This window comes from Lutra lutra, chromosome 11 (assembly GCF_902655055.1).
Source record: "Lutra lutra chromosome 11, mLutLut1.2, whole genome shotgun sequence".
NCBI classification, from domain to species: Eukaryota; Metazoa; Chordata; class Mammalia; order Carnivora; family Mustelidae; genus Lutra; species Lutra lutra.
The window spans coordinates 57,563,535-57,589,782 of NC_062288.1; the positions used below are offsets into that span (position 1 = coordinate 57,563,535).

The following is a 26,248-nucleotide window of genomic DNA, read 5'->3' on the forward strand; positions in this document are numbered from 1 at the left end:
AGTGGGAAATGGGCAGTGTGAAGGGGATGTCCAGCATGCAGAAGGGATAGGGGAGAGGCAACTCACTAACGGTTGTACCAAGAATCTGGGTGTTTTTTTTTTTATAGAGACAACAAGGTATATAAAAGCCTCAATCTTCTTTGTGTGTTCTCAGCCACTAACTGGTCCTTAGGTGTAATAGTCCTAAATTTTGATATCAGCGACTACAAATGTTCTGTGTGTCACTGCGTTTTAACTGTTCAGTCAGGGTGATGGACTGTTCTGTGTCGTCCACAGTCTCTTTGGGGGTGGTTCCGATGACTACAATGGGTTGAGGTTAGAAATTGTTTGTGGCATCAGACATTGAGAATTAGGGGCCGAGGGCAAAGCTGTGTTTGAAAGAGTAAGGGCTTTGGACTCAGACTTGACTTTGAATCTTAGTTCTACCACTTATTAATGAGCAATGTAACGTTTCTCAGCTTCATTTCCTGACAAAGTGTATTCAGTAATCCCCCCAGCCCTACCATGCATAGGGCTGTTGTGTTAAATGAGACCAGGCATAGAAAACACCTGATACCCATGCAACTGGAGCACAAAGTCTCAGAACTATAAAATAGCTGCCATTTCTGTTTTTAATAAAGATCTTTGACCCTGCTTACCAACAGAGTCACAAACTAAGTCATTTATAATTTACAGAACGCAACCTACGAAAGGGCTATGAAGGCTTTTATTTCAGGAATAATTGGAAAGACAGAAGGAAATATATCTATGAATGTCAAAATGAGCCTTCTTTCATGCCTGATTTGGAACTGACAAAGCACTTCAGAATTATCAACAGGGAGAGAGGAGGATTTAGAAGGCAGGCAATACTACTTTTCAGAAAACAAAACAAAACAAAACAAAGCAAGCCTACGTGGTTTCACTCTGGCCTGGGATGCAGAGGGACGCTGCTGTGGGGTCTGGAACTAAACGCTGGCAGGTTGCAGGGAAGGAGAGAGGTCAGCCCTCTGTCATTAAAGCAGGACTCAGATGCCGGGCAAGTTCCTTACAGAGGCAGGTCCCAGGATGGAGCGGGAGGAGAGCAGTGCAGGGGGCCTGCTGCTCACCTCTCACACATGGGCCCTGCCACGAAGTAGATCGCAGCTACTGTTTGAAGATAATGGAGAAGAAGTCAGGTCTTGAAAAGATCAAATCTTAGAGAAGGGAGGATTTGAGAGAGAAATGAGCCCACGGTGTGTAGCCGTGTTTTCTTTCTGGGCAATGACTCATTCTGGGCGTGGGTCAAAAAATCCAAGAATCCAGGGGAAGTACTTGGGCAGAGGGCCTCTACTAAAAGGTAGAGAAACTTCTCCGGGATGAAGAAACGAAAAGTAGAAAATGGAAGGCTGAATGTCTCTAAGAAGGGGCAAAATGTATACCGACATCCTGCCCTTAAGACATTTGCCAAATTTTTAAGCTGACCAAAGTTAAGGAGCCAAGCAGACAGGCTCTAATGAGCCTGATGGAGTTTGTGTCAGTCTAGGAGTGCTGAGCAGACAAGGGTAGAGTTCAAGACTCACCTTGGGATGAGCCCAGTCAATTCCCCACACTCGATCTCATCCAAAAGGCTTCTGGAACCCTAAAAGGCTACACTTTAACACCAGGGTTGAATCAGATGTAGGAAAAGCCTTTCCAAAATTTCAGTCCAGCCTTGAGCCAGCTCAGTCTCTAAATAGATTGAGATAATCAGCCTCCATTCTAACTACCCTGCAAAGAAAGAGTGAACTTCCTCTGGAGGAAGATATCATCCAGAGCCACCATAATCTTTAATGCTCCATGTCAGCCTTCAATGAAAAATTACTTGGCATGTCCCTAGGCGTGTGAGGTGGAAAACCATAATCACCTGTGACCAACAAAGAATAACCAGCCCCTAAAAAGGAAGTAGGCCATCAAGGTGTTATCAAGAGAGTTGTGAAAAGGATTTAAGTTCCCTGGTTAGCTTTCTTGAAAAAGGTCACAGGCAATCCTGTTGGGAACCCTCTCACTCTTGAGAGCTCTATCTGTATCTTCACATAATAAACTTCAGACACACACACACACACACACACACACACACACACACATTACTTGGCATGTCAAGAGAAAGGTCAAAATGACTGAAAATTGATGGGAAAAAAAGAAGACAATAGATCTGTAAGTGATCCAGATACTGACACTACCAGCCAAGGACTCTAAGTCTTACAATTAAGGACAAAAAAAGAGTCATATCTTGAAGATATAAAGTAAAGATTGCAATAAAGTAAGATTTACAGTAAAGCAAATGAATTTTTTGGTTTCCCAGTGCATATAAAGGTTATGTTTATATTATACCATAGTCTATTAGGCGTGAAATAGCCTTACCTCTTAAAAATATGTACACACTTTAATTAAAAATACTTTATTTCGGGGCGCCTGGGTGGCTCAGTGGGTTAAAGCCTCTGCCTTCGGCTGGGGTCATGATCTCAGGGTCCTAGGATGGAGCCCCAGGTCGGGCTCTCTGCTCAGCAGGGAGCCTGCTTCCCTTTCTCTCTCTGCCTGCCTCTCTGCCTACTTGTGATCTCTGTCTGTGAAATGAATAAACAAAATCTTAAAAAAAAACAAAAACAAACTTTATTTCTGGGGCACCTGGCTGGCTCAGTAAGCACAGTGTGTGACTCTTGACACATTCAAGGCTGTGGGTTTGAGCCCCATATTTGGTGTAGAGATTACTTATAAATAAAATCTTAAAAAAACCACTTTATTGCTAAAAAATGCTTTCAGTGCGTTGTCATCCTTTTGCTGGGGGAAGGTCTTGCCTCTGTGTTGATGGCTGCTGCCTGATGGGCTAGTGGTTGCTTAAGGTCAGATGGCTATGACAATTTCTTCAAATAAGAGCATAGGGAGGTTTGCTACATCAACTGACTTTTCCTATCATGAATGATTTCCTTGTAGCACGTGATGCTGTTGGATGACATTTTTACCCACTATAGAACTTTCAGAATTGGAGTGAATCCTCTCAAACCCTCCCACAACTTTATCAACTAAGTTATGTTCTAAATTCTTTGTTGTCATTTCAACAATCTTCACGGCATCCTCACCAGGAGTGGGTAAGATTCCATCTCAAGCAATTACTTTCTTTGCTCATCCATAAGAAGCAAGTCCTCATCTTTTCCTTTGCATTCACAGCTTGACTATTTGGCACAAGAGGCCTAGCTTTTGGCCTGTCTCAGCTTTTATGACATGCCTTCCTCACGAATCTCATTGCTAGCTTTTGAATTAAAGTGAGAGACTGACTCTTCCTTTCACTTGAACATTGAGAGTTCATTGTAGGGTTATTAATTGGCCTAACCTCAGTACTGCTGCCTTGGGGAAAGAGAGGCTCAAGAAGAAGGAGAGAGATAGGGAAACAACCAGTGGAACAGTCAGTCAATTGAGAACTTCTCAATCAAGTTCTCCATCTTAAATGGGTGTGGTTTCTGGCACCCCACCCCCAAACAATTATAATAGTAACATCAGTGATTACTGGTCACAGATCACTGTAACAAATGTAATAATATGGTAAAATTTGAAATATTGCAAGAATTATTGAAATGTGATATAGAGACACAAAGTGAACAAATGCTATTGGAAAAATTGTGCCAATAGACTTGCTTAATGCAGGATTGGCACAAACCTTTAGTTCGTGAAAAAGAAAAATGTAGTATCTGCAAAGTACAATAAAATATGATATGCCTGTAGATTTCACCAGGGAATTGGAAATTATAATGATCATGACTGGAATGGTTTAATATAGGAGGCAGGGAAACTAGTTTTAAGAGTATGGCAGGCTTTCTTAACCTTGGCTGTATTAACACTTCAGGCCAGAGAATTCTTTGTTGTGGGGGCTGTTCAGAGAACTGTAGGATGTTCAGTAGCATCCTTGGCCTCTACACACTAGATGCCAGCTGACAGCATCCCTCCACAGTGGTAACAACTAAAGATGTCTCCAGACATTTGCCAAATGTCCCCTTCCCTCGCCCAAGCTGGCACATTTACCCCCAGTTGAGAATCACTGTGCTACTACAATAACACAGATGGAAGATAAGGCAGAACAAATTAGGAACTGATTTGAATGACAGTTCATACATAGAAATGAAAATACAAAGTGGTGAGTGAAGAATGATAGAGTGGGGCAAATCTAGGATATATGACTAACCATATAATTCATATTTTGGATGCTATAATATTCAAGATAGTAAATATAAAAGGATCATGTTTTGGGGAAAAGTTAATGAATTTATTTTGGGATATGTTATATGTGCCTGTATCAGTTTCCTTTTGCCATTGTAACAAATTACCATAAACTTCAAATCTTATAGTTCTGGAGGTCAGAATTCCAAAATGGGTCTCAGTGGCCTAAAATCAAAGCATCGGAAGGGCTGGTTTCTTCCGGAGATTCAAAAGAGGAATCCATTTTTTGTCTTTTCAAGCTTCTGGAGGCTGCCAGCATTTCTTGGTTTGTAGCCACATCACCCCAATCTCTGCTTCCATTGTCATATTGCCTTCTTCTCTGACTCATCAAGCCCACCCGAATAATTCAAGATAAATTCTCCACCTCAAGATCCTTAACTTGATCACATTTGTAAAGTCCCTTTTGCCATCTGAGATAGCAGTTCCAGGGATTAGGGCATGGACCTATTTGGGTGGCCCTTTTTCAGCCTACTGCAGTGCCTAGGGGATAATCCAAATAAAGATGTCCAAAAGACAGTCGAGCATATGGCTTTTGAGCTCAAGAGGGATTTAGACTGTAGTTATAGATATGAAGTCACTGGCATGTGTGTGGCTATGCCAAAGGAGGAAATGTAAAGAAAAATATCAAAGAGGTAACTGTGGGGAGTACTCTTATTATAAGAGGTGGGCATCCATTAGGATTAGAAACAGCTGCATATAACAGAAACTTAAATAACAATGGCTTAAATAAGAAGGAATTTTATTAAACTACTAAAGAAGTCTGGGTTAGTATGGCACTTTGACCACATTATCAATGTGCTTGTTCCTCCTATCTTTCTGCTCTGCCATTCTAAGGTGTTTGGCTTCCATCTCCAATGATGCAACATAGTAAAAAATGGCTGCCAGGGTTTTGCCATCCTATCTAGTTTCTAGGCAGGAAGAAGGGAAGGGGTAAAAGGGCAATCCTCCAGCTGAGTCAGCTCTCTCTAGAGATTTCTTGTTAAGTCCCACCCAACTGACTTCGACTTGACCCACTGACCACACCTAGGGAAGTTGGAGAGTATAGTCTTTTTACAGGTATATTACCACCCTAAAAAAAAAAAAAAAGAAAATCAATGTTTTGTTACTAAAAATGAAGGGGAGAATGGTATTAAGTAGGCAAAGAGCAGTGTCTTTGAGAATGGACAACACACAGACACACACAAAACCAAAAAACTCTACAAATGAGGCTGACAAGGAATGATCAGTGAAAGAGGAAATGAACCAAGGGTGGGGAGTTTGGAGCTGTATCCTGTAGGGTGGCTCCCTGTCAAAAAATAGTTGGATTCAGAAATTGCACCTGCATGTAGAAGGCCAAGGATAAAGTCCTTAGTTAGCTGTTTACTTGCAAGATATTTTGCTGGAGAACCAGCACAGGTAAAGGGGACAACTGTTCCAGCCAAGAGGGTTTCTTAGAAAATCACACACCTTGCCTGAATTCTCTTGTATCATCTAATAGAAGTCTTGGTTTTGAACTGCTTCATCAACTTCAGGATGGAGAACAGAAAGCAAACTATCAGAATTTTCAGGTAGGATATCCACAAAAAGAATTTGGCACATGCAAGCCACTTTTTGTTTTGCTATGCTATGTAAGAGCACTGGAGTCTTTACCTTGATTTACAATATTTCACCTTGAGAGATACCATGTTGGGAAGGGGCAAAATGAGCAGGCCCTTCCTGTTTTTCCACTAAACATTGGCTCTTTAAAATCCCTTTTCCCCCTAACATTATGTACATACCAAGAAACCAAGTATTTTACCCTACTCTGATTCAGGAGACTCACAAAAAAATCTTTCCCACAGATCTCTTCCCACGGTCTCTAACCTGGGTACTGTTTGTTTGGCTAGAATAGTGGTATTTTGTTAAAATACACATGATCCATCCAAGACTTACACAAGGTGCTGGTTTCTAGAATCAACATTCTTTAAAAATACAACTACTGGGGGCGCCTGGGTGGCTCAGTGGGTTAAGCCGCTGCCTTCGGCTCAGGTCATGATCTCAGAGTCCTGGGATCGAGCCCCACATCGGGCTCTCTGCTCAGCAGGGAGCCTGCTTCCTCCTCTCTCTCTGCCTGCCTCTCTGCCTGCTTGTGATCTCTCTGTCAAATAAATAAATAAAATCTTTAAAAAAAAAATACAACTACTGAATATTGTTCATGGCAAGTTGTAACCGCTGTGCCAAGACAGGACACAAGCACTAGGCAGTTCTTCCCAGGCAAGGGCCTTGAAGGTGGTATCCTACTGGGACCTGGATTAAGCCTCCAGGTAAATCCTTCTGGAAGGTGGAGCAGTGGAGGGCTGGAGTTATCCTCTTAAACACTGCCCCCTCAGCTGCTTTTATTCTTACTATTTTCATTATTATTATTTATTTGAGAGGGTTAGCAGAAGGGGGAGGGAGGGAGACTGTGCTGAGCAGTGCCTGATGTGGGGTTTGATCCCCAGTCTGAGAGATCACGACTTGAGCTGAAACCAAAATTTAGATGCTTAACCGACAGCCACCCAAGTCGCCCTCTAGGCTGCCTTTAATGCACATGGTCCCATCTTGATTTGCTGTTTACCTTTAAAGATTCAGAATTGGCAGACTGGCATAATCCCAGTAAGTGCAGTATTAATGGTATTAACAAGTTTGTCGGGGCGCCTGGGTGGCTCAGTGGGTTAAAGCCTCTGCCTTCAGCTCAGGTCATGATCCCGGGATTCTGGGATTGAGCCCCGCATCAGGCTCTCTGCTCAGTGGGGAGCCTGCTTCCTCCTCTCTCTCTGCCTGCCTCTCTGCCTACTTGTGATCTGTCTGTCAAATAAATAAATAAATAAATAAAATCTTAAAAAAACAAACAAACAAAAAAAAACCCCAAGTTTGTCTTTGTTAGGTTGCTGGAAAAATTAGACACACAAGTGTATGAAAATTAGGTACCCATTTAACCCTTTGACCACATCTTAGACCTCCCTCCAAATAGCTCAAGGTAAATGGAATTTCATGGATGTTGCACTTCATTGATTCTTATTCCTGGTCATTGTAATAGGGAATGAGGTATCCCCCAGTGAGTGAGCTACTAGAATTATGGACTGGAGTCATGGATACAAATCCTTAATTCCAGGCACTTCTCTTCTATTATACCACTTCAGTTAGGAATTCTCTTGGTCTCCCTTCTGTGCAATCTGTCCAGCTATCAATTTAACAAATTGTACTTCCCACCCAATTAAAAATTAGCTATCATTTGAGTGTGCAGAGTGCTAAGCACATTCTCTTGTTTAACCCTTACAACAACCCTCAGGGCTATTGTAATTAATGTCAGTTGACAGAGGAGTTAACTTAAGGCACACAAGTGTTACTGTGCGGGATTCCAATAGGTCCCGTCAGCACAGAGTTCAGATCCTTGGGCTGTCTTCCTCCAATACTCACCAAATGTAGTTTCATCACAATATGATATGCTCCAACTCAGGGTGGGTGACTTAGAAAACCTATAGATTTCCCATATCCTATCCAAACTGTAAAGATTTTCTATGTCTTGGTCCAGATGTATTATCCATGCTGAGCTACAATTTCATTAAACTGAGTAAGAAAAGCTGCATTTCCAGAACTTAGTGTATTTGTTCTGTTGGAGTATAGGTCCCAAAGTGAAGTTCCCACACTGAAATGAAAGCAAGCATTTAGCACTTCAAACTTATGGGAGAAGAGGCAGAAGACATAGGATTGGAGTTGGGTGTTACATTGACCATGCTGCTAAGTGTAACATCTGGAGCTCCTGTTGATGTCACTGAACATTCTAAACCATATCTGAATTAAGAATTGTTGATGGTGGGGGATAGGAGACAACAAAACCCTTCCTTCTAGTCAGGAAGTAAAGAACTCCTATCTGAAATGGGAGGCAAGGTCATCCATCTACTGTGAGAACAGGGGAGAGGGGAGAGAGAAGCTTGAGGAGCATTTTATAAATTAACCATGAGGAAGACTGGGGGAGAATGATTATAAGGACACTTGTGTTGGGTGTCTGCTGGTTCAGTTGAATCAGGGGTTTACAACAGTGCTGCCAATTGGTGGATGTATGGTTTTTTTTTTTAAAGATTTTATTTATTTATTTGACAGAGATCACAAGTAGGCCTAGAGGCAGGCAGAGAGAGGAGGAAGCAGGCTCCCTGCTGAGCAGAGAGCCCGATGCGGAGCTTGATCCCAGGATCCTGGGATCCTGACCTGAGCCGAAGGCAGAGGCTTTAACGCACTGAGCCACCCAGGCACCCCAATGTATGTTTTTTTCCATTAATGCTCAGATTGGGTGTGGAAGTGGACAAGGCAGATAGATGGGCTGCTCCCAGGCCGGGTGTGTGTTGAGCAGATGCCACAAAAAGCAACACAGGTGACAAATTAGAGGCTACAGGCAACACAGTGATTGAAAAAACACTGAGGGGCGCCTGGGTGGCTCAGTCATTAAGCATCTGCCTTCAGCTCAGGTCATGATCCCAGGGTTCTGGGATCGAGCCCAGATCAGGCTCTCTGCTCTGCAGGAAGCCTGCTTCTCCCTCTCCGCTTGTGTTCCCTGTCAAATAAATAAAATCTTAAAAAAAAAAAAAAAAAAAAGATACACTGAAATTGACTAAGGAAGGAAAGCCACAAGGGAATGATCAGGGACTGGGATTTTGAGGAATTCAAGCAAATGGAATAGAGATTACAAGAGACACGCAGTAGTATGAGGCTGTATAATGGGATTTCAAATTTTAGAAGTGGAGTAGCTCTGGAGCAATGACAAGTTTAAGTTGCAACCAAGAGAAAGCAGTACTGAATTCAAGTAAAAAATGTTGAGGTTATAGTGGCACTAAGGACAGGTTATTCATTCATTTTTATGCAGTTATTACCAGTGTAATTTTTTTTAAAGAGTAGGAACAGAGTACGTAAATTCTCAGTTAAACGTAGTGAAGTTTCAGAAGTACAGAAAACAGCAAAGGGTCGACACAAAGATACCATGAATCTCACACTGGTAGTTCTGCCCGTAAGAGGAGGAGTAGTATCTGGAAGATGCCAAAACCACAATGGCCTCTGCTGCGGACAGTGTGAGAGGACAAGCTGGCCCCACCTGCGAGGCTGCAGAGGTTGAGGCTTGGAGAACAGTTTTTATTTTTTTCTTTAAGATTTTGAGACAGAGAAAGAGTGAGAGTGACTAAGCATGAGAGGGCAGTGGGTCAGGAGAAGCAAACTCCCTGCAGAGCAAGGAGCCCCAAGTGGGACTCAATCCCAGGACTCAGGGATTGTGACCTAAACTGAGGGCAGCAGCTCAACGGACTTGAGCCACCCACGCACCCCTGGAGAAAGCAGTCTTCAGTAAGAAAAGGGAAGTTTGAGTTCTGTCAAGAGGCTAATAGATGACCCGGTTTATATGGATATGGAGTTTTAGAAGATAGTGTAAAAAGGCAACGTTTGTTCATGCAATACTACTCCAAGGTAATGCCTGTGTGACCTTTGACAGCAACAACCTCTCTGAGCCTGTTTAGATATAAAATAGGAATGATACTTGTCCATACACCTTATGAGGTAATGAAGATAAGCTGAGAAATCAATGAACTTTATAAAGTGATCTGAGTTATAGGGGTAGAATTTGGCCAAAATGTGAAAAAATGTATTTGGCTTAGCAACAGATTATAGCTACATGTAAAGATTCTATGATGCCTGTGTTTTATGCCATATGGAGTGTGAAGCTACTTAGACCAAGGGAGATTAAAAGAAGAGGAGTCACTGGGGTCCTGGGTGGCTCAGTTGTTAAGCATCTGCCTTTGGCTCAGGTCATGATTCTAGAGTCCTGGGATTGAGCCCCACATGGGGCTCCCGGCTCTGCAGGAAGCCTGCTTCTCCCTCTCCCACTATCTCTTTCTCGAAAATAAATAAAATCTAAAAAAAAAAAAAAAAAAAAAAAAGCAGTCAAGGGTATCAAAAGTTCTAGAAATCATCAGAGCTAATTTAGAATACAAAACATTAGCTATGACAATTCAATCACTGTTAACCTTGGAAGAGGTTAATTTTTCACTGTGACTTTCAAGAAATTTGACATGGTTATAAAATGAAAAGTATTCCAGTGCTCACCAGTTAAGTGCTTTCACAGATGTCAATGCTCAACAGCAATCTTATAATATAGCCATGTATGGCTATGTAAATTTAGCAATAATTCAAGGGCTTAATCACCAAATGTGACTAGTGGCTACTGTATTGGACAGCCCAAGTACAATCCATCATCACAGAAATTTCTATCAGACAGTGCTGTTCTAGGCAAAATTCAGTGTAGGTGGCACTTGGGAGAGAGACACTCCTTAAAAACCCGACTCACTTGTGGTAGCAGCAAGCCACCTATAATGGAGCAATAGGCATGAAGACACGGATTAGACAGTGCTTTTTAAAATTCTTAAGATTTTGTCAGAGAGCTCATGCACAGGAGCACACAGAGAAGGGGAGGGACAAAGGGAGATGAAGAAGCAGGCTCCCAGCCGAGCAGTGGCTGGATCCCAAGACCTTGGGATCATGACTTGAGCTTAAGGCAGATGCTTAACCAACTGAGCCACCCAGGAATCTCTGTCTTTATTTCTAGGACAACATATATACCTCACAGATGGGAATCTCACCTCTAAATTAACTATAGGATCACCAAATGTTATATATAAATCACCAGGGGCACTTAATGAGTACAACTGTCCTAGAACACAGCAGGTACTTAGTAATTATCTCTGCCAACACAGGCTTTAGTTGATGTAGAAGGCACAGAAGTATATCAACTCCAGGCCTTCATGTAGTCCCATAATGATCTAGAATTCTTATAAGCTAAATTTCTGTACTGTTTCTGAATACCACTAACTTCTACGGTTAACAAGTTCTCTGTTACAAAGGTTCTTCCTCTGAATTATAGCAGGTTTTCTTTTGCTTTCCCATATTGTTTCTGCATGTTTCTGGACTTCTTTGCTTACTTACATTTCTCTGATGATTAAAAATAAGATTCACAAGTTACAGATTGCTTTGTCAGGCCTTAATATCACCTCCATCACCTCTGAAACAATTGACAAAGCCTCTTCCCAGTCTCTTTGTCCCAGAGAGGGCCTTCATCACCACCAGACTTCCTTCACTGAGAATTTCACCACCTCCATTAAAACTTCTAGGGCCGGGGCACCTGGGTGGCTCAGTGGGTTAAAGCCTCTGCCTTGGGCTCAGGTCACGATCTCAGGGTCCTGGGATCGAGCCCCGCATCGGGCTCTATGCTCTGCAGTGAGCCTGCTTTCTCCTCTCTCTGCCTGCCTTTCTGCCTACTTGTGATCTCTCTCTGTGTCAAAACAAACAAAAAACAAAAACAAAAACAAAAAAACGTCTAGGGCCTATTCTCAATCTTATGGCATGGACTATGTATGCAATAACTTGGTACACAAATTATAGTTATATGCCCCCAAACCACGACTAGAAGCATGTTAGTCTATCCACATTTGGTATAAACACTCCAGTGCTCATTCTGGCTGAGGAAACTCTATAAAGATGAATTACTGAAGTGTTGTTCTAGTTCAGGGTGTCCTAGGGGACTAAGAAAATACAAGTACTATAACTAGAAATACTGCTCCACAAGTACTTGGAACTGTTTTGCTCAAAATCTTGGCATCAGTCATTAATTAAATCAGGCACATTAGAAAAATGATTTGTGATTTTGTTTTTAATTATCTTGAGCCTTATCACATAATTTACAAATTTGTGCTGATGATATATCTCCTCTATTTTAACTCTTCTAACAAGTTAGCAAAAGGACCATTACCAATCATACATATGTGGTATTTCCACAGTTGTGTCTCTGAATAGCTGTTTAGAAAACAATCCTGAATTATAACTTAGTCTGATTTAGTGGATAATTCACAATCCATGTATGCTTCTATATCCTCTCACACTGAATTTTAAAAGCAGCTGACCTTAGATCTATCAAATGAGAAGTGTTAAATACTCTTTATTTAATATTATACATAAACCACACTAAAATGCCTTTCATTAAGCAAAAGGCAACATTTTAGATGCAAGAAATTTTAATTAAATTGGATAGTTAAGAAAAAAAAAAAGTGGACACTGCCAGCTTATCTTCAACCCTTGCCTTTAATAGGCTAATGAACACAACCTGAAACACAGCTCAGTCTTGCTGGTTCTGAGACAGTGAAGGGATTTCCTCAGTATTTAAATATATTAATATAACCAGTTATATAAATCTAAATATAAAACCAATCTCCTATAAGTTTAAAGATGGCATTTACCACCTCTGTGAAAAGCTGAACATTACTAATCAATTCCGATCATATTTTTAAAAGGGGAAAACTGACAGCACTTGCTGAACCAGAATTACTATCAAAGTTCAAAAAGCTGATCATATTCATTTAACCACAAGCCAACCTTATTTAAATCAGGACTGTCCAAAAGAAATATTCTATCAGCCATTCATGATCTGAATTCTGGTGTATGAGATCAATTGAACACATAAAAAAAGTCATGAAACATTTTTGTTTTGCAATAAATAAGGCAATGGCCAACTATTACTCCTTAGTAGCTTTTTTGAGATAAGCTATCAAGTCTGCTCTTTCCCCTGTCTTCTTAATGCCAGCGAAGATCATTTTTGTCCCAGGGATGTACTTCTTGGGATTCTCCAAATACTCCATCAGTGTCTCCTCTCCCCAGGTGATGCCTAAACAAGGAGGGATGTATTGTTAAATATTTTACACTCCTGATAAAGGACTCACCATTGATTATATTCACGCAATTTGTGCTTCTGTTATTTACAAACTGTCCCCTGCCCCCAGCTTCTTACCTTTATTCTTGTTGGCATCGGTGTAAGAAAATCCAGGAGCCTGACCTGTCTTTCGGCCAAATAAACCATGCAGATTTGGCCCAGTCTTGTGCTTGCCTCCCTTTTCCACGGTATGGCACTGGGCACACTTCTGAACAAAAATCTTCTTGCCCTTCTCAACATCACCCATTTTTAAATCTAAAAATGAAACAATTTATTACCTTTTCCCTCCACGTAAAAATCCAACAGAAAGCAATCAGTGGTTTCTCTACTGACAATTACCATTGACTGCCAATCTAGGATGTAAGTACCAGGATGAAATCTCTGAATCTCGTTTTACTCAGTACACTTGCAACAGACTCTGTAATACAGAAACCACTAGCTGGAAGGAGAACTTCCTTAAATACACATCCATGAGTGTTAATGACGGAATTAAACACCAAGTAAGTAAAGTGGGAGCCAAGTTCAAAATGGTTTCAAAAGTTGAGGTCAAGGTCACAAAATGTCACAAATCTGAGTAAGCTGAAAACCATGATAACATTAAGCCAAAACCTCAAAAATTTCAACCTTTAAATAAGTCTAATTATTCATACTACAAATCGAAGCCACTTCGCTGATTAAGTTAGAATACATTTAAAAAACGTAAGTCGTGCTTGATTCAGGCTGCTCAGGTCACTATTAACTGCCTTACTGTGTAGGTGGGAGGGCAGTGGCGGGCTGCGAGGTCTCCCGGGGACCCCCATCCTCCAGCTCTGGGATCCAAGGAGGCAACCACGAGGTCACCCAATAAGGCCGGTTTCAAGGAGACTGATGAAACCTACCTTCCCGAGATGCCTAGGCAGGTTGAGGGGAAAAGCGACAGGTGACCCAGAAGAAAAATGACCTCTTTTCGGAGAAGCAACAGTTTTTGCTCCCTGTGAAGGAGAATGTGAGGCACTACACGCGTCCCTCACATTCCCGCCCTCATCTCGGTTAGTCTTGTCACTTCCACAGCCCCTCAGCCCGGACTACGAGGGCCTGGGTCTGAGTCGTATTGTACCCAAGTCTCCTCCAGGCTTTCAGGACCCTGATCGAGTCCATATACCCACGTAGTTGGGGTTCCGCCCCATCTCAAGCCGTAACCCCTCGGGTGCTGGCTGACCACAGGCGGGGATCGTCGTCACTCCCCGGCCTGCCGGCCTCACGTGGGCCTCACCCGCAAAACCCGGGCGCTGGCCTCAGCCTGCCCGCGCACCTTCAACGCAGTCGCGCGCCCCCGCGCTCGGCTTACCGCCCGCTACGGCCTCCGCGCCGCGCGCTCACCACTCTTTCGCCGCGCGCGAAACGAAGGAGTACGCTCGCAAGTCGGACGTCCCGTTCTCTAAACCCAAGGACACGCCGGTCTGCACCTAAGTACCGGTGTTGGTGCAACCGAGCTCTCTCCGTCCCCTCGCGGCAAGACGTGCGGCTGCGCCGCCTGGTGCGTGGTGACGTCACCGCGCCTCATTGGCTCCAGTCTCCAGGGCCTACGTCAACGACCCGCGCGTATGCCGGCTAGCAAGGTAGGGTGTGCCGCGCGGGTGCCCTTCTGCTCTCTTGCCGGCAGTTACGACAGGCCATTGGATGTACGACAACGGGGTGGTGCCGGAAGGGCTGACATCACCGTTCTGCCGGTGTGTGCATGCGTGTACCCAAGGGGAGGGTGGAGCGGAGTTGCGTGCTGGATCGAGAGTGTTATCCTGCGAAGGTAACTGCCCTTGTGCTCGCTGACGTAATGTGCTTTAAAGGGGAGGCGTTTTGCCTGCCCCGAGGGGAACGCCTTAACTCAGGCGCACTTAGAGGTCTTCCGGCTACCGTGCCATCAGCTGACGACCTTTACCCATTTTCTATCGTGTTTCCACGAATGGTGCCAACCGCACCCAAAAGGGGGAGCCTGGAACTAAGAATTGTAAGAGTTGGACTAGAGCTCCTGACATGTTCTTGTTTCGCCTTCATTCTGATACTTGAAGTCATGTTGCAATTCTCCCCTTGATGGACGCCCCAAGATTGTGGAATGGGGAAGGTTCTGCAGCTGCGGCAGAAACTGGACTGTTGATCTGGCCCCACACCTGCCGGCTTTTTTTTGTGCCGACACCCGTCTCTTCCTCGCGTTGCTGTACGGAACAAGGAGGATGTGTAGGCAACATTAGGAAGAAACATTTTTATGTGATTAGAGAATAGTTGGAAATCTAGAGAGGATTTGCCTCTCATCCAGCCTAGGTTAAATGATGTTCAAGGGGACGCCTGGGTGGCTCAGTTGGTTGGACGACTGCCTTCGGCTCAGGTCATGATCCTGGGAGTCCCGGGATCGAGTCCCGCATCGGGCTCCCGGCTCCATGGGGAGTCTGCTTCTCTCTCTGACCTTCTCCTCGCTCATGGTCTCTCTCACTGTCTCTCTCTCAAATAAATTAAAAAAAAAAATCTTTAAAAAAAAATCTTTAAATGATGTTCAAGTAAGAGAGTGCGGTGGTGTCATATGAAAAATGCAGGTTTGATACTACAGCTTCCAGTTACACTTTTCCTCCAGAACTAGCTTCCCTTCCAGACATGGTCAGTTCCACTGGCAAGTTTCTTCTTGACTCATTTGTCCCTTTGATTCAGACCCCAAGTCGTGATGAATTTTTCCTCTTACATTCTAGCACTGCCTGCATTCAGTCAGATGTTTACTGAATATATATTATGTACCTGGAGTAAATCATTGAGGACTCTTTCTCTGGTGGAGCTTACATTCTAGTAGTCTTTCTCCTGCGCCCAATTTAAGCAATAGATATTAGATTGCCTTGCAACCTTTCCAGATTACGGGTACTATTATATCTGCTCCAGACCACCCATCTCTCTATATAACTGGATTCTTCTTTTTGTTTTCTGTGTCCTGACTTCCAGTTCCCTCCTCTATAATTGCACACACTACTGCTACAAAAGCGGGCTGTGAAACAGCAGAAATCACACTTACTCAAGACCTTCTGTGGCTTTTGGAAGCGACCAAGATAGTGAGCATTTAGGTGTACTGCTGAAGTAGGCTTATTTGACTAACCATGTATTTAAAAGACCAAGCTTAGCAACACCTTGAAAATTTAGCCTGTACTTTGGAAACCAAGTACTGGTATTCTCACCCATTTCCCTCTGAGAAATACGTGGTCTTTAAATAGGTATAGTTCTATCAAAATCTGTTGTGTTAGTTATATCAGAAGTTACTAGTCTTTTTTCATAGAGGAGTTGACTCATGGGGAGTATCATTGTGCTGATACTGCAGATCATGTAGATGTAATATTAAGTCACTTGATCAAGTGAATTGATTGACATCATTTAAAATTTATTCCCATGAAGGGGAGAATAGAAAACAGAAGTTCTTAATACTTTTAATTAAGAACATTGTGGATAGAGTCTTGTTATTGAGAGTAATGGGAAGATGAGGAAAGAGAAAATAGCAAAAGTAAATAATTGGCACATTCCTTTACTAAAGCAGATACCATAAATTATGTTTTATAATATCTGTGTATTCAAGTTGGAAGAGACAGATAGTACTTACAGTTTACTCAAGATACCTGAGAGAATTAGTTGAGAACAATAATATTCTATTTTTTATTCTATGTCATGTCTTTTCCACCTACCTCTATCTTATCTGATACGTTTGATAGTGGTTGGTAAGGAGTATAGCTATCATAAAACAGATGTCTTTGATATTTCCTTCCACCAACATACTGGATGTCATATTTTTAAAGACCCTCTGATGAAAAAGATCTAATAAGATACCCTTCCCCCAGATCAAAACATTTAACAAAGTCACATGAAAGTAAGAGAAATCAGATTGGAGGCAGGGGTGATGTGGGGAACAAGAACTGAAAATGAACATGGCAAGTTTAAGCTGACTTTAGGGCCATCCTGGGGATTTTTGCTGAAGTAAAAGAACTTTAGGCTTTAACAGCAGCTCAGCAGAATGAAAGTAAACCTCATAAAAGGTAAGAGTAAGGGGGTGAGGAGGTAGGCTTGGCTGAGACCCCAGCATAATGCTGAAACACTTGAATCCAGAGGATAAATAATAGTCTGTTAACCAGCAAAGGGAAGAACCAGGTTAGTCTTGTTTGGCTTGGCCCTAGATGATGTAAGAAAGAACTAACGTTTTTTGGGTTCGAAGCCAATGGCCAACAAAGAATTCTTGAGACGTCTTTGGTGCAAAAAGGTGGTTTTAGTAAAGCACGGGGGCAGAACCTGTGGGCAGGAAGAGTGGTCTATTATATACTGTAAAGTTGGGAGGGGTTTAGGGAATAGCATAAGTCTCTAAGGAATTTGGAAGCAAGGTTTCCAGAACCTTGAGGGGGCTAGCTATTGTTGGGAAAGGTCATTTATTACTGTTAATAAAACCTTAGTCATAAGGCCCTTCAGATGTATATCAGTGGGCCTATGCTTGGGGCAGGGGTGCTTGCCAACATGCCTCTTGGGGGGGGGGTTAGAGAATAAGTAAATTTCATTTCATTTCTTTTTTCTTTCTTTCTTTCTTTCTTTCTTTCTTTCTTTCTTTCTTTCTTTCTTTCTTTCTTTCTAAGATTTTATTTCTTTGACAGAGAGAGAGACCCCATGAGAGGGAACACAAGCACAGGGAGTGGGAGAGGGAGAGGAAGAAGCTGGCTTCCTGCTGAGCAGAGAGCCAGATGTGATGATGTGATGCAAGTCTTGATCCCAGGACCCTGGGACCTTGACCTGAGCCACCCAGGCGCCCAGAGATAAAGGAAATTTCTAAAGGATTTTTTATATGTTAAGTAGATTTACAGGATGGGGAGGGTCGGACTAGGATGTCTTTTGCCCTTAGCAAAGTATTAATATGGAGGCAGTTGAGTCCCTAGAGGACTGTCACTCTGCCTGTTTCAAGGACTTGTCAATAGGCTGTAGGTAGTAAGGAAATTTAATAATTTTTCTTCTGTCTTTGTTTTCCACATCATTAGGTACTGGGTGGAAGGAAAAAGTATTCCCTGAGAATTCATAACTGCAGGTCAGCCCTCATGCAGTTTTAGGGTTTGATTTTACTATACCCACATGGTCTGGGAAATCTCTAGCTGAAAAATTAACAGAGTAGTTCTGGATGAGCAGTGTGTTCTGGTGTCTGGCAGAAGCAAACATAAGTCTGCAAAGGAGTATTTTAACCCAGGCTCTCAGGATTCCCATTCTCAGTGGGAATCCTGAGAGCCTGGGTTCTTATGCTTAAGAAATGCCAAGCATAAGATCATTATGAAAAACAACAAAGAGCAAAATTACACCCACAAAGGGCGGTAGGAGTTGGAATTCTTAGATATCATTGCAGAAGTAAAAATATAACCAAGAAAGAGATGTTTCCTCACTTCACTATATTACAAAAATAAACTTGTTCATTATTGAGTAAGCACAATGAAGTGGTTGTATATAGGTAGCCCACAAGAAACTACCCAATCAGAATAAAATCTCACAATTTATACAGCTAAATTAATTATAATGCCTTTATGCTGTGCTGTTTTTAGCTAGCATGTAACAAACATGAGGCTTTAGGATCAATCGTAGAATATTTGCTTTTGGCAGCACAATTGCTCCTTGTTACTTGGATTAATGGTAACCAGTTTTCTGTAGGAGGACTTGTCATCACAGTTTGTGGCCAGATCCTTCTTGGTTAAGTTTTTTTTTTTGTTTTGTTTTGTTTTTTTTTAAAGATTTTATTTATTTATTTGACAGATCACAAGTAGGCAGAGAGGCAGGCAGAGAGAGAGAGAGGGAAGCAGGCTCTCCGCCAAGCAGAGAGCCCGATGCGGGGCTCGATCTCAGGAACCTGAGATCATGACCTGAGCCGAAGGCAGAGGCTTAACCCACTGAGCCACCCAGGTGCCCCTGTTTTTGTTTTTTTTTCAGTCTTTCACCCTAAGTTCACTCAGGAATTGGCCATTTGTTTAATTAGTTATCCTCATCCAAAAGAATAATAAAATTTATTTTCTGAAAGAACAAGTAGTTTTACCTACGTTAAGGTCCTAAAGGTGAAGAAGCTCTCTCTTCCTAGGTGTTTACATACCGCAAGGGATCAAGCCCAGACCTCTCAGAGTCTTACATTCTTAAAGGCTAGAGTGAGGACTTCGGCCATTTTGATTTTCACAGGAAAAACTTAGAAGGGGGAAACAAAGAAATGGTGTCATTTTCCTTTATAAACAAAGAAAATAATTTTTATTTACCTTTTGAATGTATAATATGAAATGATATTTAAAACATTTAGACAAAGTAGAAAACAGAAGCGTTTGCAATGAACAAGAGACTATCAAAAACAACCAGGCAGGGTTTTTTTTTTTTTTTTAAGAATTTTATTTGACAGAGAAAGAGTACAAGCAGGAGGAGCAGTAGGGAGAGGGAGAAGTAGGCTCCCCTGAGCAGAGAGCTTGATGCGGGGCTCCATCCCAGAACCCTGGGATCATGACCCGAGCAGAAGGCAGACCCTTCACCCATTGAGTCACCCAGACACCCCAACCAGGCAGATTTTTAAAAAAGCCAAAGCTAACTTATAGAAATAAAAATTATGATCATTGAATTAAACTGCATATAGTATGATAAGCAAACATTATCTTACAGTTCCTGTAGAAGCAGCTTAGCTGAGTTTTGGTTCTGGCTGTGTTTGCAGTCGAACTGTTGAACAGAGATACAACTATCTGAGGTGTCAAATGGGACTGGAGAATCCAAGTCTCTCTGCCTACTTGTGATCTCTGTCTGTCAAATAAATAAATGAAATCTTAAAAAAGAAAGAAGGAAAGAAAGAAAGAACGAACGAACGAACTCAGTTTGCACAGCAGATCCCTGAAATTGGTGGGCTTGACTTCCTGGCAAATTGCTGCATCTTTCCACTTTTCTGTTCAGGACCACTAAATGCTGAGATATAGATGCATACCAAAATAAAAGCATTCATTGTGTTCTAAAGTGTTTTTTTTTTTTTTTTAACTTAGTGTTTGTGTAAACTACTTTTTGAGACAGCAGCTTTCAAGTCTGAAAAGCAATTGATGTTTCCATTAATCTTTTTCTGGGGGAAACCTTAATTCTATAAGATAAGTGCTCTAACCCCTGAGCTATGGAGGCTTCCCCTGGGGGAAACCTTAATTCTAAAGATTTAACATCCTCTAAGTAAAGTTTAACATAGCAATATTCCTTAAGCAGCCTTTTTATTGTCAGACCGTTTTAATATAGTAGAAAGTATACATTAATATTTAAAAATATATGTATACATAACAACTATAGCATATAAATCCGAAAAAAACATAGTACACTGGTCATGTATGACAGATTTAAACCACTTGTAGGGAATGTAATGGTTTGGGTTTCAGTGAGGTATTCTATGTTGGGGTTTTAATGTCAGCTCTCTCCAGTACAAACCTTCTTTTTAGTATCTGTGATTTTTGGAAATGTTTTTATGTCATAAATGTTTGATCTTTTGTTGGGTAACAAGGTGGAGATGCATAGGTAGATAGCAAGCTTTGTTCTTAATCTTGTATTCTGGATGTTTGTCCTTTGTTAGATATGTGGCGTACAAAATATTTTCTCCCAATTTGTAGCATAGCTTTTCATCCTCTTAACAGGCTCTTTCATACAGCAAAATTTCTAAGTTTTGATGAAGTCTCCTTCATCAGTTCTTTCTTTTATGTATCACGTTTTTGGTGTCAAGTCTAAGAATTTATGTCTGAATGGAGCACATCTAACAAACATTTTCTCTGTAAGGCCCATCCCAGACTTCTTGCACTTAGGGATATTAGACAGCACTTCAGCACTGAAAACTTGGGGACCGTCTTAAACAGCAAAATTACCAACAAAAAATACAAAAGTGTGAAAAACGTGGCACGAAGTAGAGCGTGAAAAGGACATTTTTAATATGAGAACTAAAATAAGAGAATAAGAGGGCAGTGTGTAGCCTTGTTCAACCTCAGCTGTGAATTCTTTCTGTCCTGGAGAGTTGATGTATGTCAGTTTTCTGGTAGCCTGGTGTGGAAGGAGGCTGTACCTGTCAGCACTGAGGAGTTGGTATTTACAAGAACGTTGTGCTGGTTATTTTCTTCTTATGTGTCTACATCCATTTTCCACCATTTTTTGCCTTAGTACACTGGAATCTAAGGACTACATCACATGCACCTCCTTACTCTGGCTTCTGGTTGGGTTTATCAGCAGGAGGCACTGTAACACTGGACTTGACCTCTCCTAAAGGGTTGGGAGTAGTACTGATTTCCTAAACCTTTCCTAAACCTTTTGAGCCTGTGTAAATCAGGCTGTTTTCCCCAATCCCAGTTCATAGTTCTTAGTGTCTTCAGCGAGTTAGGATCTATCTTTATCTCCTTTCCAGAATGTTCCTAATGTCTTGGCTCTATTCCCCATACTGACCAGGCTGGTTTATACTTTTTTGTGTAGGATAAAACAAAAAAATACAGTAAAAAGCAAAATAATTTGCCATAGTTTTAGTATGCTTTTTAGAGTAAGTAAGAATAGATGCATGGATTTAATATATCTTAATCTGGAAGTCTCCATAAATATTTATCAAAGTTGAGCTTATGATGAGCATACTTGGAGGATAGGTATTCGCTGTCACCTAGAGAGGCCTTAACAACCAGAGAGTTAGGAGTAGGTCTGACATCCTCTTAGGAGTATTGAGGAGTTAGGACTATGGGCATTCACTCTACCCACCTCTATGCAGGAGTGACACAGCCTTCTCTCTTCACACATACCCACATAGTGGTGGGTAGAGTAAATGCCCATAGTTCTAATGCAGTTCTGTGTGCCTGCAATCCAGGGGAAAATGTGCAATTAAAACCCCCAATTCCTATACTGCAGAGTCCCATCTTCCAGAGTTTTTCAGAATTGTAGTCTGATAATAACCTGTATGATAAAAAGATCAAATTAATTTGAGAAATGTGTATATCCCTCCCTTCCCTTCACATTCCCAGATATATTTCATATTAAAGTCTGTGGAGAATTCTGTGATTAGTAATGTGATAGTTTTGTTGCCCTCAGTTTTCTCCAATATTATTTTTATCTCGTAACTTTTTGCATCTCATAATACCTAATATAACAAGTGCTCTAAAACTGAGATTGAAAAAAAAAATTCCATAATTTTGGCCCAGAATAGTTTTAAAGGAGGTGTAATTAAGTGATATGGTCAGGAAACATACAAAATAAATGAAATCTCAACAAAACACTCCTTAGAAATTCCTTATGAACTTTTCTTGATAAACTATGTCTAAAATATGCCTGTTGGCAAATTAAATGAGTTGACTTGCATTTGAGGGTTAGCCAAACTCTTGGTAGACCCCTTCCAAAAATATATGGCTTTAGAGTAATGCTATCAAGCCATCTGCTATGATGTATATGTTTATGTCCTCCTAAAATTCATATGTTAAAATCCTAACTCCTAAAGTTTATTAGGAGGTAGGACCTTTGGGAGGTGATTATTTCATGAAGGTGGATCCCTCATGAATAGGGTTAGTGCCCTTAAAAAAGAGGCCCTGGAGAAATCCCTTGCCCCTTCCACCTTGTGAGGTTACAGGGAGAAGATGGCCATCAGTGAGGAAGCAGACACCAAATCTGCCAGTGCTATGACCTTGGACTTCCCACCCTCTAGAACTGTGAGAAGTAAGTGTTGTTGGTAAGACGCCTAGTTTATGGAATTTTGTTTTAGCAGCCCAAACAGACGAAGACACCATCCTTTCTTGCCACAATTAGAACTTACCAGTTACTAATTAAAGCCATTGTTAGATTTTCATAATAAAATCAATTTTTTTCCCTGCATAAAAGAAATAATTATGTTTCTCTGTCAGGGAGCTAAAGGAAAAGAAACATCTACCTTTGAATGTGTGCATGCAAAGCGTTTTCAGTTTCATTTTTTCTACCAACTTATTTTGTCCACATGTTTACATTAAAAAAAAAAACAGGGCCCATATATTTAACTTAAGTTAATGTAATTTATAGAGCTGTCTACAATTAACTGGGCATTTGAGTTTTGTCTTTTGTATTTGGTGTTATTTTGTACAAATATTTACAGAAGGGTACAGGGTTCACATTTATTAAAGTACTATAGTTGTATAGACATCTGTCAGTTACTGGGCATAGAAATTTCAAATACTCATTTTTGTAAAACAGTGAGGTAAACTTTGTCATACACATTGTTTTTCAAGATTTTGGAAAATTTCCTTGGAGTATAATTTGAAAATGAGATTAAAGACTTAAAATTTTTCTGGTTCTAATATTTTATTGAAATTGTTAAACTTTTCAAGAAGTAAGAACATCTCCTTTTCTGGGTTCCTCTGACCAGATCCTAACTTAAGTTCCTGAAAACATAAACTTCATTAGCAAGATCATTATGGCTCTTCTAGAAAACAGAATCCAACAACATGAAGAACTGTTACAGTTTTACTTTCCTTGCAAGAAGCTGGGTTTCAAAGGAAGGGATGAGTATCTCAATTGTAGAAATAATAGGAATTATGGCCATAGAATTGGTGTTTCATCCCTGAATGCTCTTTATCCCTGAGATCTTTATGGTCTTGTAGAATTGATTTATGGAAACGTTTTTGTGCACCAGTTTTTGAAAAATTGTTCTTAAGCTCCAGCAGGTCGGTCTGAGGCTTGGCCACTCCAGCTCTAGGAATCCAACCCAGAATAGGTCTTGTTTCCTCATCATTTTCTATGTCTAAGGACAACTGTTCTTCTCGCTTACTTAAAAAATGTTCTAAATCAAAAGCTTCCAAGTCTGGTTTACTTTCTAAAATACTAGGCTTATTAAGGCTAACAGAGTTTTGACACATACTACACTGGTCACGTATGACAGATTTAAACCGCTCATATGGAATATAATGGTTTGGGTTACAATAAGATATATGTTGGGGTTTTAATGTCAGCTGTCTCCAGTACAAATCTTCTATCTTTTTAGTATCAGTGATTTTTGGAAATGTTTTTATGTCACAAATGTTAGCCAGATCTTTTGTTGGGTAACTAGGTGGGGATGCATAGGCAGATAGCAGGTGTTGTTCTTGCTTAATCTTGTCTTCAATTTCCTGTTTTTTATGGGTGGCTCCCGCCAGTGTGTTATCACGAAGTGCCATCATTTCTGTAGAACTGGGTATAAAGGTATGAAAAGTACACAAAACTCTAGGGGTACAATCTGGACAGGAAGGTGGTTTTTGCTGGACAGTAGCCTCCAGAGGACGTCGGTTCTGAATCAGTCGAGCAATTCGTCCTTCCAAGGGCCTTGGAGGTTTTAAAACAGGATGGAATTTTTCTTGCTGTAGTGGTAGGATAAAAAGGAGGAAATCAGTTAATAAATCTGGCATTGTAAGTTTATCACTACAAGTGGCAGGTCAAATTCGTACCCATTTTCACTGAGTAAACACGGGGTGGGTGTAGGAGTGCATATTGTAATGTTGCAATGTTTGTTTGCTTATTTATTTATAGACATTGACATTTATGGCATAATAAACACATGTTTTTCTCTTCTACTAATATGGAAAGGGGATAGATATTTTTACTTGGCTATAGAAAAACTCCTCTATGTAGGAAGTCTTTGCTTTCAAACTTTCAGAGATATTGAAGGGATCTCAGGAGCAAGACTTCTGCCATCCTGAACAGATGATGGTAACAGTTATGTGCAGTTATTTAAATCTCAGTGAAAGCTTTCTTTATTTGGCCAGCCTAGGCGTTCTTAAACCTTGGTTGAATCAGAACCAGCTTTGGAGCTGGGAGAAAAATGAGATTACTAAGCTTGATCCTCTGAGATTGTGATTCAGAGGTTCTGCAGTAGGGCTCAGGAATCTGCTTTTTTAACAAGCATCTTGGGTGAATGCTGAGGCCAGTGATGTGCTGTGCTTAGAGAAACACTCATCTGTGGGGAGCTTGGCATGTCTGTGCTTTTTGAGATGTTTTACAAATATTGTGAAGTATGTCTGGTAACTGCAAAAGTAGTGTGGGTATTTAAAAGGTTATTCATAGATGTCAGTGGTGAGGGGACAGGAGGAAGAGGGAGGAGTTGATGAAGAAGGGGCATGTGGAAACTTCCTGGAATGATGGTAATGTTCATTATATCCTAAGTGGTTGGGTTACAAAAATATGTGCATTTGTCAAAACTCATTGAATGTGTACTTAAAATTTGTGCAATTTCATTGAATGTGTATTTGCCTTAAAAAAAAACTGCAACAAATTGAGCTCTGTTTAATGATATGCATGCTGAATATTTAAGGCTGAAGTATCCTGTTGTCTGCAATTTACTCTGAAATGTGTAAAACATAATAAAGTGTATTGATGGATGGTTGGAGGGATAGAAAGATGGATAGATTATGTGATAAAAGAAGTATAGTAAAATGCTAATGGTAGAATCTAGATGGTGTGTAGATCAATGTTAACTGCAAAATTACTTCAACTTTCCATATGTTTGAAAATTTTAATGACAGTATATTGAAGAAAAATTAAAAAAGAATAGATGGATGGTCAGGATGGAATTGATAGCAGAGATAATACAAACGAGAATGGTAACAAATTGTATTTTGGATTTAGAAAACAAAATGGATTTAGGAGTGTCTTCTTGGATCCTAATTTGCTTGGAGTTGGAGTAATTTCCATCTGTTATTAACAGATCTGTTACAACCTTTAGGCAATCAGGTTTGAGTAGATACTATGAAGAAAAAAAGAAACCCCAGCTCTTTGAAATACTGTGTTAAATTTTGATAAGGAAAAAGTCTAAGTTGTATCATATCCTACTTTACAGTGTCCTTTTATGCAAAAAGCAGTTTTAAGTATCTGTATTTCATTCTACTACAACAAAATATTTCAATACTTTGTACCACTACAACATGCCTTCCCACAGTCCGTTATTTGTCTTTTAGAAACCAGCAAGACTCACTAAAACTTACTTTTTTTTTTTTTTAAAGATTTTATTTATTTATTTGACAGAGAGAGATCACAAGTAGGCAGAGAGGCAGGCAGAGAGAGAGGAAGGGAAGCAGGCTCCCTGCTGAGCAGAGAGCCCGATGCGGGACTCGATCCCAGGACCCTGAGATCATGACCTGAGCCAAAGGCAGCGGCTTAACCCACTGAGCCACCCAGGCGCCCCTAAAACTTACTTTTAAACTAACTATTTTAGGCATATTTTATCTTGTTATTAATAAAAATTTAGTTGATGATTTATTGCAGAATAATTTTGCATATAATATACTCGACAACGATCCTTTGTATAATTATATATGTATTTTTTTGTAAACCTGATAA

At 40.8% G+C, this 26,248-nt stretch overlaps 2 protein-coding genes and 1 long non-coding RNA gene across 6 annotated transcripts in view; 1 reads left to right on the forward strand and 2 right to left on the reverse strand.

The window, feature by feature from the left end:
• Positions 1 to 11,872: 11,872 nt before the first annotated feature.
• On the reverse strand, positions 11,873 to 14,456 carry LOC125080891 (cytochrome c). 3 transcript variants are annotated; one of them, XM_047695071.1, is made up of 3 exons: positions 14,303 to 14,456; positions 13,022 to 13,198; positions 11,873 to 12,898 (listed from the first exon to the last, which is right to left on the reverse strand). In XM_047695071.1, the coding sequence occupies exons 2-3, from the start codon at positions 13,188 to 13,190 to the stop codon at positions 12,750 to 12,752; spliced, it is 318 nt and encodes a 105-aa protein (XP_047551027.1). In that variant the 5' UTR covers positions 13,191 to 13,198; positions 14,303 to 14,456; the 3' UTR covers positions 11,873 to 12,749. The 3 variants fall into 3 exon arrangements, with proteins under 3 accessions (XP_047551027.1, XP_047551026.1, XP_047551028.1); XM_047695070.1 differs by having other exon boundaries at positions 14,271 to 14,427; XM_047695072.1 differs by having other exon boundaries at positions 14,196 to 14,328.
• Positions 14,457 to 14,521: 65 nt separating this feature from the next.
• Positions 14,522 to 26,248, forward strand: part of LOC125080892 (uncharacterized) — a 51,635-nt gene continuing 39,908 nt past the window's right edge. For both annotated transcript variants that reach the window (XR_007121528.1, XR_007121529.1), the window contains exon 1: positions 14,522 to 14,726. This is a non-coding gene — a long non-coding RNA (uncharacterized LOC125080892). The remainder of the gene's footprint in view (positions 14,727 to 26,248) is intronic.
• Positions 23,212 to 26,248, reverse strand: part of C11H7orf31 (chromosome 11 C7orf31 homolog) — a 36,945-nt gene continuing 33,908 nt past the window's right edge. Inside the window, exon 10 of the mRNA XM_047695067.1 lies at positions 23,212 to 24,273. Coding sequence (XP_047551023.1) covers positions 23,452 to 24,273 — 822 coding nt within the window. The 3' untranslated portion in view covers positions 23,212 to 23,451. The remainder of the gene's footprint in view (positions 24,274 to 26,248) is intronic.